Raw genomic sequence first — 12856 nt, forward strand, 5'->3', positions numbered from 1 at the left:
GGTCAATAAGTTCCCAAGCTTTGCTGGACCAGAATAACATACCATCTTCTATTGGTTTTTCTAAGCCCTGTGTATACTTCCTAAATAATACTTTTATTTAATTTCTACTTACCTATTTTAAGTGCACCATCTGTTTGCCGTGGGATCCTGAAACATGGGATTCTTCACCAGGAAACAAACACTGATATGGATATAGAGTTAGGGGTATGAAAGCATATAAGAAAATTACTCCTGTGAAAGATAAAAAAGAAGAAAAACTCTTCCAGGGCAGAAAGAGTCTTCAAACAATGATATCCGAGATCTAATACCTGGGAAGAGAAAGGAGGTGGGGAAGTGGAGTTGGTCATGAATAGTTTCAGATCACAATGTAGATCTGAGGAACTCTTAGCTAGTCTAATTGGAAGTTCTGGAGCAAATTTAGATTATTAAAGCAGCTCCTCCATTGGACAAGAATGGCATGTTCCTAGACATCCATCATCTTTAGTCATTGCTCTCCGACTGTGACCTAGGTTCAAAAGCTGATTGGATTCTGAAAACCATAAGAGCAAAGCTGTCACCTAACTGCAGTGTTCGCTGCTAAACACAAGTTTTTTTCTTTTTTTTTTTTTTAAAGATTTTATTTATTTATTTTTTTTAGAGAGGGAAGGGAGGGAGAGAGAGAGAGAGAGAGAGAAACAGCAATGTGCGGTTGCTGGGGGTTATGGCCTGCAACCCAGGAATGTACCCTGGCTGGGAATCGAACCTGGGACACTTTGGTTCCCAGCCCGTGCTCAATCCACTGAGCTACGCCAGCCAGGGCTACAAGTTTTTTTCTTGAAGGCAGTGGTTACAGTGCAGCTGTGTAGTTGCCATATTAGGCAAATCTGTGCCTTCCTATGTCTTCAAATGTCATCTGCATCAGATAACTCACAGTATCATACTGTTATCTTTTTATTTTATCCCTAGGATTATCTTACTATCTACCAGTCCTTCCAATTTACATGTCCTCTCAGAAGGGAGGGAGAAAGAGAGGGAGAAGTACATTGATGTGTGAGAGAAACATCGCTGGTTACCTCTCACATGGCCCTAACTGGGGATAGGACCTGGCCCACAACCCAGACATGTGTCCTGACTGGGAATTGAACCAGTGACTTTTGGTTTGTGGGATGATGCTCAACTCACTGAGCTATAGCAATCAGGGCACAAAATATTGATTTTTGTCTTATCCTCAATCCTAATATTATTCCAGTATTTAGAATTCTTTAAACTCCATCTTTTTGTACCCTGCTCACCCTAAAACCATAGGAGTCATTCTTGATCACCTCATCTTGCACACAGTATGTCCTGTTTATTAGCAAAGCCTGCCTCAAAGATATATCTTGAGTTTGGCCTTTTATGTTCATTTTTACTACCATTTCCCCAATTAAAGCCACTACCAGCTCTTGCCCAATACTGACTGAAAGAGCCTCCTCAAAGTCTGTCCTCCCACGTTCGTTCTTGTCCTCTCTGATGATTGGTTAGAATAGACTTCTAAAATAGAAGAGTGGGTCATGTGTAACCCTCCTCTCAGAGTACTTCAGTGGCTCCATAATTTACTTATGACCAAGCCTTAATATGGCCTCTGAGAATCTTCATGATATAGTTGTTACATGTTTTTCCAGTTTAATCTTGTGCCACTTTTCTTCTTGCTCACCAGGCTCCAGTCACACTTAACCTTCTTTAGAGATCCTCTGGTATTTCTGATTTTTTCTCTCTTTCACATTCAGGCTTCTGCTCATGATGTTCTTCTCACTCAAGTTTACAGCTGTTATTCAACTTTCATCATTTAGTTTAATTGAAACTTTATGAGTTACTCTCTGAAACTCTTTTTTAAAAACAGATTTTATTTATTTAACCCTGGCTGGTGTGGCTCAGTAGATCGAGTGCCGGCCTGTGAACCCAAAGGTTGCCAATTCCATTCCCAGTCAAAGCACATGCCTGGGTTGTGGACCAGGTCCCCTGTTGGGGGCGTGTGAGAGACAACCACATATTGATGTTTCTCTTCCTCTTCCTCCCTCCCCTCCTCTTTGTCTAAAAATAAATAAATAAAATTAAAAATAAAAGACCCCTCCTTTAAAAGAAGATTTTATTTATTTTTAGAGAGAGGGGAAGTAAGAGAGAAAAAAAAGGGAGAGAAACATTATTGTGTGGTTGCCTCTCACACACTCCCTACTGGGGACCTGACCTGCAACCCAGACATGTTCCCTGACTGGGAATTGAACTGGTGACCCTTTGGTTTGCAGACCAGTGCTCAGTCTACTGAGCCACACCAGAAAGGGCAGATTCTCTGAATTTCTTAATATACATCAGGGCTCCTATTATACTCTCTTATAGGATTCCATTGCCTTTTTATTTTTCATATAACTTATTACAGCCCACAATTATTTATTTGTATAGTTGGTTTGTTTAATGTAAGATCTGCTTAAACAAAGTATTTGATATACCGTATCTGTTTTACTTATAACTATATCCCCAGAATCTGGCATAGTGCCTAGCATGCCATTGGGTCTTAATTTAGACTTATTTTTTTCACGGATAAATGAACAAATAATTATAAATCAAGTGATAGCATCAATATCCCACATAATTTTTTCCTACTTTTCTTTAAGAAATTCTATGATTGATATTTTGGCCCTCTTCCTTTCTCACTCCTAAGATTTTTGCATTACTTAACTTGTACTTTGGGACTCATTACCCTTGAGACTCAGTAAATATTTTCAGTCCCAAACTACCTTACATGTATGTTCAGCATGCCTTGATGTGTATTAACTTTATTCAGTGATTGAAGCCATGACATGCTTACTTTTAATAATTATTTAGAAATCTACACTTAATGTGCTAACAGATATGCTTTCAACGCAACGGAGTCATTTACTGGAGTCATTTACCAAGTCATTTAGGAAAAAGACATTGCCTGTGTCTTCTTCATGAGGAGATTATTTCCTTTCCAAATTATGGAGAATGTGTTTTAGCCCAAGTACAATAGGCTAAAGAGCCTTCTTTAACTCCTCCATCATAATTATTTTCTGTCACTAACTAAGCTATCATGCAGTGACTAGATGAGAATGCCAGAATTACACTGCTTTCCAGCACTGGATCCTTCCTGGTACAAATTTTACGTGACTAAAGAAAGCTGCTTTTGGGGCAGTAGGAAGCCTGTGAATGCACCATAGTGAATGCCAGCTGAATATTGTCATTTTCCTTCTACACATTTACAAGGGGGCATAGACGATGAGAAATGCTGTCATCGTTCCCATCTCTTTCTGAGTTATGAAGAGTAGCTCTACTTCTTGCTTTAATGTTACACATGCAACATTTCTCTATACACAGATTTCTGATATGTCAGTTTAACTAGTTTAAAAGATTTGGCTAGGGAAACCTTCTCCATCTGCACCCCAAGTGTGTGTGCATGTATTTGGATACATGTGGCTTCACATAATGAGACTTGGAACTACCCAAATTGTGAGAAACTAAAGGCTTTCACTGGGAGAAGGATGAGAGATAGGTTTTATTCTAAGCATGTCAGTGGTAAAATAAACCAAATTAAAATTCAAAGAGATTGAACAGCAATTAAAATAAAAAAAATCCAAAGAGAATTGCCCTGGTCAGGTAGCTCGGTGGTTGGTTAGAGCATCATCCTGATGTGCCAGGGTTGTGGGTTTGATCGTTGGCTAGGGCACATACCAGGATGAACCAACAAATGAATAGATAGGTGGGAAAACAAATCTTTGTTTCTCTTTCTCTCTCTCTCTCAAATCAATCAATAAAAAATAATTTAAAATATCCAAACAGAAGGCCATGTCAGAAGAAGACCATGCTAGAGAAAAGAAAGCTAAGTAATTTTTTGTTAGGTTGAAAAATATTTTCAATATCTAGAAAGATAGTTTTGATGTTCATGTGTAATTGTTCTCTTTATAAATGAGACAAATATTGAATAATATAAGTAAATTAAATATTTGATAATAAAAAGTTATGTTCAAAACAAAGAAAAGCATAATGGGGAGAAGATATATATGATGTACAACTTTAAATTGCCTGGCCAGGTGAGACTTTGCTGGAAAACAGCATTCATGTAAAACTCCGAATTATGTTAACTAGTTATTTTAAATTTGAGTTTCTTTTACTTAATTAACTAGAAAATGTTAATAAATGTCAGAGCTGCCCTGTCTGGTGTAGCTTAGAGTTTGAGTGCCAGCCTGTGAATCAAAGGGTCACTGGTTTCATTCTCAGTCTAGGGCACATGCCGGGGTTGTGGGACAGATCCCCAGTAGGGAGTGTGCAAGAGGCAACCACACACTGATGTTTCTCTACCTCTCTTTCTCCCTGCCTTCTCTGTGTAAAAATAAAATAAATAAAATATTAAAAAATATTAAAAACTAATTAATTACTGTTCTAATTTGTTGATTAACTTACTGTTTGTAATTTGTCAGGCAGGCCTCTGGAATCAACTTAGTTTATTACTGTCCCTGGGCTTCAAAGAATAAGCCATGTTAAAGCACAGAGAGAGCCAAGGGGGCAGCTAGCTATCACAACAATGTGAGAAAGAAAGTAAATGAAGTCATTGACATTTTTACAAAGTAATCAGTCCTCTGGCCTTTTTTTTTAGGGTTTTCACTGCTCCTTACTACCTTCAGGATAATGCCCAGGCCTCTTTATTTTACATTACTCCCCCTTCAAAAAATTGGCCTCTTGCTAGATTCTGCAAGAGGTGCATCTGTGTTCAATAAAACTTTATTTACAAAACTAGGTTGTTGGCCAAATGTCTGCAGTCAGTTGTTTGCCTACTCCTGGTTTACTCTATGGAACTCTACCATTCTTAGCAAATGGCTTGCATTCTAAAGGTTATCTCAGTAGTACAAGAAACTGCTTGATTTGCCATCAACATGTCCACATTTCAGGTAGGAAGCTGGACGAGAAGAAAAATGGTTAAAGGAGCTCTTACCAGCTGTTTACTCAAATAGCACTTTTCTATAATCCTCACTCAACATTGTTTGCATGTCATTAGCCACTTCTCCATGCAAAGAACCAGAGGAATGTAGTTGTTCAGATGGACCTATTTTCATTCAATAAAATTAGGGTTCTGTAACCTAGGAAGTAAGAAAGACTGGATATTGGGTGGGCTCCTAGAAGTTTCTGTCGTAAGTACCAGATTCCCATCACTCAGAGCCATTTTGTGAAGATCAAATGCTCTAACATGCAATTGCTGTTAGGATTGCACCATGCATACTGTAAACTCTTAACAAAGCTGACACATTGTTGGAATGAGCATTATTTTTATCTATTGTGTATTTTGATCTTTGTTGTATTTCCAGTGCCTAGAATGTTTTCTGGCATACCTATTGGCTCAGTAACAATATTTGAGCAAATAAGTGAGCTGTCATTATCATCAGTTAAGATGTTTGTGTTGTAGGAAGCAGAAACTGTATCATTTATTAAAAGAATATCACTTGCTTCCAGAAGTGACAAGATAGCTGGAGAGTCAGTCTCAGACAAGGACAGGTATCCAATTATTGCTGCAATTATTTAGCTACAACTATTTTTACTCTGTCCTTGAATCGCTCCGCTCAACATTTAAAGCTTCATGAGGCAAAGTCTAATGTGCCAAATGTGACTGAATCATTGGTCTCACTTTGGATGGAGAGAACAGGACACCTTGTTTTATAGTCCCACTCAAGCTGCATGTAACTGGTGAGAAGCAAAAATTTAGGATGAAGTCAATGTGAAGGATGAAGTCAGCAGGAGGATACTAGGCAAACGACATAAGGAAATGTCCATCACACATTTCCATTTCCTTTAGTTTGCATTGCATCCTTGAATGCATGTTTGTGTGTAACAGCATTCCCTTGGAGGGAAGAGAGGCCTAGCAATTTGGCCTGTGTGAACACAACCGTATCTTCATTTTTTCCAATTAAATAGAAAACTATCACCTTGCAAAAGTGAGTGCAGAAACCCTGCACAGATGACATTAACAAGAACAGTTCTCTAAGGTAAAGATGACAGGACAAGACAATGAGCTTCTGGGGCCAATAACGGAGAACAGTAAAAAGATGTAGAGGAAAGGTCAGGGACGACGACCAAAAAAGGTGCTGTGGATTTAGGTAATGATATCTGCAGAAACTTTCTTCTAATCATACAATGGCGTAAACTCTCTTATTGTTTCTAAATACTTAATTTTCTATAACAATTATATTGCCAGTCTGGGTGATTGCTGAGCAATTGATCATCATCTCGGATAAAGAGTTGAGCCCCTAACGTTTTTCACTTTGTTTGCCCTTGTCAATATACCACTGCATATAGATCTGTGACAACCTAGGGGTTTATTGTTAAGCATGAGTCACGATGGGATCATCGACTGTCGTGCAAGTCTGTCATGCATTTGGAATTTGCTTTAATTTGGTAAATTTTATTGGGATTTGAAAAAATTATAAAATAAAATTATTCTCTCTATTTTATTGCTCGAGACAAAATAGTTTATATGATCCCGAAAATTTTGATTTGCATGATTGTGAATATTTGTGTTAGTACTGAACAACATTCTAAGACATTGTCTGAAGTATTGTATGTTAGTGAATTATAAGTGCAGGGAAGCTATAGAGCTATGTAATCTCCTTTAATGACTTGGATCTAGAATTTTTTATATTATGTTTGTTTAGATATTAGAGAATTGATAAAATCAGATTGATAAAAGTGACACCCTTGTCAACTCTTTAAATGTGGAGTTTATAAAGTTTAGCAAAAACAATCTTTTTATGAATCTAAAGAAACATGTTTTTTACATCTTGTAGCCTTAATATTTATTTCTATGAATTCACATTAGGAAATATATGTAAATACCATTAAAAAGTGAACAAGTAATTAAAAATTGAGCATTATGTAAAATAGAAAAACTTTAAAATATATTATTTAAGAACTAAAAATGTTTAACATTCTGTAATTTGTCAATACTTTCCTTTGTATAATAATGCTAATCTTTTTATCTTTATGTTTCTCTTTTTGCAGTGGTTTAATGTGTTATTGAAACTACAAACTTACAGCCACGGTGGTTTCATGTTGACAGATCACGTATTTTGAAAGCTTGAGGTATTTTATCATAAAACATGCCTGGTGGAAAATTTAAAGCATAGGATTCTGCCAAACACCTGGATAAAGAATTCCTCACCTGGTATGTTAGAGAACTCAACACCATCACCATGACAAACCAGGAAAAGTGGGCCCACCTGAGCCCCTCAGAATTTTCTCAACTTCAGAAATATGCTGAGTGTAAGTATTCATATTAATACTATCATTTCACTTGGCATTTGTGCTAAACAAAGTATGATGATTTACAGAAACAGGTAACAGAGCATGATCAGTATTGGGATAGATGTAGGTATGTCTTCTGTGTTTGCAAGTATGTTGACTGCAGACTACCTTTTTGGCATAGGAAAAGTAAACTTAAATCAAATGTCAACTCTAGAAGAAAAGGAACTAGGATGCTAGATACAAAACTAAACTTGGAAACACTTCACCTATAATAGAAGTGAAGCAAAGCATAACACAGCCTGGGGGAATGGAGACTGGCAAGATGGGAGCCCGGAAGAAGAAGAAGACAGGAATAAGGAAGTAAAAGGAGAAAAATAAATGGTGTTACTCTTGAGTCAACAAGACCTGATTCATAGACATTGGGAGGGAAGGGAAATTGGAGATGTTTTTCCTGTTTCTCAGACTAGTATTTCCAAAAGGACCACAAGTTGAGAATCATAGATGCATTGTGGAGTTGGCTTTAAGGGTTGTAAAAAAAGAAGAAGAAGAAGAGCTGCCAAGACCTTAGGACAACTTGTTTAGTGTGTGTATTTATAGAAAAGATATAGTGGTGTATTTTTAAATATTAAATTTCTTTGTAGGTACACAATAGGATTTTGTTTATGAAAAGTTTGTTTTTATCATAGATTTCCAGGAATATGTCTGTTTCATGGAATGAGTGTCAGCTATTTATATATATACATATATGTATATATATGTTTGTGTATGTGCATGTGTGTGTGTGTATAGCAGGAGGCACTAGAAGATTTGGAAGATGATAAGTTGAGAAAAAATAATCCATAGAGAACATAATAAGAATGGTGAGAGTGAAGGGGATAATATGATACTGGGAGAATAAAATGCAAGAAATGGAAAGAGAAACAAATAATAGCTCATAATAATTAAAAAAGCAAAAACTGAAGCAACTGGTGGCGGGAAGGCACAGAGGAGTTGTGGGATGTAGAAGACAAGTGTTGGGAATAATGTGAATAATGTGATGGAGAGGCAGAGAAAATGGTTAGACACAGACGAGGGATTTGGAATAATAAATAAATGTGATGATAATAATGAATAATAACGTATTTACATGCTATATATGATGAGTCAGAAAGACTAATAGACAATGCATGTTGTTGAAAAATCCAACCTCCCAGGTTTTCTAGAGCTTTCCCAACTTGAAGGCTGCAGCACTCTGGGTGAGAGTTTAAGAATGCTGCCGAGCATTTACCAGGAAGTCACAAAAATCCGTAAGAACATGTGTGCATTTTTTAGTCAATAATAATAAAAGTAAAACTATCATATGGAAGAGGTAGGTGTAATATTTTTTAAAAAAAATTTATTTATTTGTTTTTAGAGAGGGGAAGGGAGGGAGAAAGAAAGGGAGAGAAAGAGCAATATGAGAGAGAATCATCCAACCACTATCCCTCGCATGTGCCCAGACAGGGACTGACCCCGCAACCCCCTCCAAGCTGTGGGACTACACCCAACCAACTGAGCCACACTGGACAGGGTGGGTGTCATAAATATCTGACATCAAAATGTTCTCCTCATACTCAAAAACTGTTTTGAGCCACTGAAAGTACAATTCATTCATTTATCACATAAAGAAAATTTAGCCCAGGCTGGTTCATTTCTTGTCTATATCCTTATAATCAATAATTTCTAAATTGTCTAAAAGTGATTTACCTATGATTTCCAATTTCTATATTCTCTTTGCATTATATCCAAAATTAAGTAAATATTTCTGAGCATCTTCTTTTGGGACAGTATTCTGCTTGATGTTGCAAGAAATGCAAATATGAACAGATATGGACCATGCCTTCAAGGAATTTGCATTTTAATGAAGGCTAAAACTAACAGATTGTTATTTCTAGGCAGAATATTGTAAGTGCCACATACAAATTTGGGGGTTCTCTAGGGTTTAAGTATTCAATTTGAGGTAGAGAAAGGGAAGTATTCATGGAAGAAGTAGGGCTTGAGATAAACCTTGAAATATAGTTTTAAGGGAAGTGAAGGAGAAAATGATATAGATCTAAAAGGATATTCAGCATATTGTTGAGGAAGAGAGATGAGCCACACCACAAGTTAAAGGAGGACGTGCACTTAAGATTATAAAAATGACACGGAATCAACATACATAATGCTCAACTTGAGTTAGGCAGTAAGGAGGAATCGTAAGGTTTTCGGGGTAGGGTGACATACACAATGCTATACTTCAGAAGGTTTAACTGAAGAACTCTGAGAACGGTATGTGGTAATGGAAAGAGACTAGAGTTGGGCCAGTGGGCTACTGTAGTAAACTAAATAATGTGGATGGGTGATGAAAAAAGACCAGAAAGGTGGAGGTTCAGATGAAAGCTAACAGAGGAGAAGTTGGGAGATAACAAAACAGGGGAATTGAGAGCTAAAGATGGATGGGGGATTTTAGTGACATAATCCCCCAAGTAAAGAAAACAATGAATTTGATTTAGGTTTGTTGAACTTGGCTTGCTTATTTAAATATATTTTCCAGTGTTTGGGTGCTTATAGGAAAAAATCCTTATTGGAAACATGGATATAAAATAGGTAAGTTATTGCCATGACAGCTAAAATATTTATAATGGCTATAAATTAAATATTTCAAATTTCCTTTGAATTGGTAAACAATTTAATACTAAAATCTTATATATATCATAGGCTGTTGTTTTTATTGAATATAGGGAGTATATTTAATTATGATGTAAGAAAGCTTGATTTAATAATCAGCTTCGTAAATGCCTAAGTAATAAAAACTGTCATAAATATAAAAGTTGTAACACTGAAACAAAGATGAATGAATATTCAATAAGTTGGTAGCAAGAAGTAACATGGTAAGTGTAAGAACATTATTAAAATGGATTTTATGAGAAGATGAATTGACCGATTAACATCGAATAAAAAATCATAGTGCTACTGCTGTGATCTCTTGACTTACTATTTTTTTGAAAAATAACAAAGACTACATAAAAAGTGTGAGACTTAATCCTCTGTGACAGCAATTTTCAATCACTTTTATTTTTTTTTAATCTCTCTCTTTTTGTAAGATTTTATTTATTTATTTTTAGAGAGGGAAGGGAGGGAGATAGAGAGAGAGAGAAACATCAATGTGCGGTTGCTGGGGTTCATGGCCTGCAACCCAGGCATGTACCCTGACTGGGAACCGAACCTGCGACACTTTGGTTTGCAGCCCATGTTCAATCCACCGAGCTATGCCAGCCAGGGCAAGAATTTTTAAAAATATGCAATACCTGACTATTTAGTCAGGAGCACTGACCTTAAACTGTCAAATAATAAAATGACAACAACCAACACAACAATAACCATCTGGTGTGAGTGAGTCAAGATTACACCTATTTTTTTCCTAAGCTTGACAAAAAAAAATCTAATATATTTTTTGGTGTACTGCAGAATTTTAGTAATAGGTTTGTGTGCCATGAGATGAAAATGGTTGAAAATTGCTGCTCTGTGAAGTTTCCTGTGTAATTAGGAAGCACGGACTATCATGATTAGAATGCATCCTCGCGTCATAAATTTCCATTGTCAAAACATAACTGGAAACACACTTATCATCCTGAGGATGATAACAGTGGTGTACTTTTCCTTGCTGTTCAGTACACATGATCTGTTTATCTGCGGTGTTTAAGGATCCGATTTTTCATATTGTAGTGCAGTCCTGGTAAAGTGACATTCATCTGTGCTCTTCATAAAAGTGGTCTGTTGGATGTGCTATTTAGATGTCAGTTTGTATCTTTTAATGAGAAATTGTTTATATGTAGTAGATAATTAAGTTAAAGACAAATTATTGATTTAAGTATTCACTTGCAACATAGTAAGATTATATCAAGTAAGTGTTGTATATACTTTTGAGGGATGGGTGGGGCTATGGAACTCTAGGTCAAGTTAAATGAGTTCATGGAACCCCTACCCCAGCAAAAACCAAATTATTCAAGTTTAATCTAGAAAATATCATTTCCTCATGTTATCTGAGTTGGGGTTTTCTCTACAGTTGCCACAATATGCCCCATGCATGCTGCTATAACAAAGTACCATAGATTGGGTGACTTATATAAACAACAGAAATTTATTTCTCACAGTTCTGGAGGCTGGAAGCCTGGGATCGGGTGCCAGCATGGGTGCCAGCATGGTTGGGTACTGACAAGGGTCTTCTTTTGGGTTGCAAGAGGTCAAATCCTTTGTGTATCCTCACATGGTGGAAAGAGCAAAAGGGGGCAGTGAGCTCTCTGGGGACTCCTAAAAGGGCACTAACCCAGTCACTGCATCCGAACCCCACATCCATAACCTCTCTAACCCCAAAGACCTTCCCCCCTGGGGGTAGGGTTTTAATGTATTCATTTAACATATAATGAACATAGTCCATTATACCCTGCAACTACAATTGACATCTCAACTTCTAGGCTGTTTTCATGATGAATTGGGTACACAGAGTGATTTTGGCACAGAGTTCCTGATTGGGCAGCTAGCACATCAGACAGCTTGTGTCCAAATCCTGGTCCTACCATATTTTAGATTTCTGACTTTGGGAAGTTACTTTACATCTCTATGTCCCATTTTTTTGCACTTGAGAAATGGGGAAAACAATAAAAACGTCAAGTGTTGTAAGTATTAAATGACTTAATATATGCCAAGTGATAAGAACATTGCCTGGCCAATTATTTATGATGTAACTGTTCATTATTTTACTAGAGAGGGAGTGAGTTTGTTATGTTGGCTGTTGGAACATATTGTTGATAGTCAAGTAGAAAAGTGCCACATTTCAGAGTTTGGGTCAGTGTCTTATTTTCTGTTACAAGACTAGATTCTTTGCACGAGGTAGAAGCTGCTGGTGCTAGTGGCAGCCTGGGGTCTGTGTTATCCCCACAAATGTTGCAGACAGCTACCGTGGAGCCTGCTGTGGCTGCCCACAGCATGCTGAGACCATGCTCCCGTGTAGGCTTTCAAGCTGAGTCACTCCATGGGAAAGATGTCCATTGATATGTGGGAGAGGAGTATAATTTTCATTTCCACTCTTTACATGAAGTCATTAAACTGTAGTGATAAGAGCTCTCACTCCCACTTTGTAGAGAATTGAGCTTATTGCATTATCAATTTGTCAGTGTTTCCTGCTGTGGTTTTATGGCACAATGAAGGGTTAAGAAACTCCAAATCTTTTCGCGGACAGCACTATTTTCTATGTGAAACCTACACAGTATTTCTAAACAATCCATTATCTGCCCACATGTTGTCACTTAGGATTAGCTTTTTATCTGCTATATATAAAGTGTGTTGTATAGCATACAAATTATTTTTTTAAAAAATGCTGTGCTATTATGGAGGGAACACTTTCAAATGTTCATAAATTTCATACTGTTTATAGCAGCTGGCATTGTAGAGAGGTGCAAAATTTTGATGAACTGTTCTTTTCAATAAGGACCGGTGTGCCTAATTTAGGAGGTATTATGCATTTTTTTCCCCCATTGGAGAGAAGCATACAGCCTGGCTTAGCGAAAAGAGTGCAGACTTTGTGAGCAAACTAGTTGTT

The 12856-nt window shown here is 37.0% G+C and overlaps 1 protein-coding gene across 2 annotated transcripts in view; it reads left to right on the forward strand.

Moving 5' to 3' along the window:
* Positions 1–12856, forward strand: part of DGKB (diacylglycerol kinase beta) — a 601974-nt gene that overhangs the window by 46502 nt on the left and 542616 nt on the right. For both annotated transcript variants that reach the window (XM_028525894.2, XM_036010554.1), the window contains exon 2: positions 7018–7278. In XM_028525894.2, the coding sequence (XP_028381695.1) occupies positions 7209–7278 (70 nt within the window). In that variant the 5' untranslated portion in view covers positions 7018–7208. The remainder of the gene's footprint in view (positions 1–7017; positions 7279–12856) is intronic.

The sequence above is a fragment of the Phyllostomus discolor genome, chromosome 10, assembly GCF_004126475.2.
Source record: "Phyllostomus discolor isolate MPI-MPIP mPhyDis1 chromosome 10, mPhyDis1.pri.v3, whole genome shotgun sequence".
NCBI classification, from domain to species: Eukaryota; Metazoa; Chordata; class Mammalia; order Chiroptera; family Phyllostomidae; genus Phyllostomus; species Phyllostomus discolor.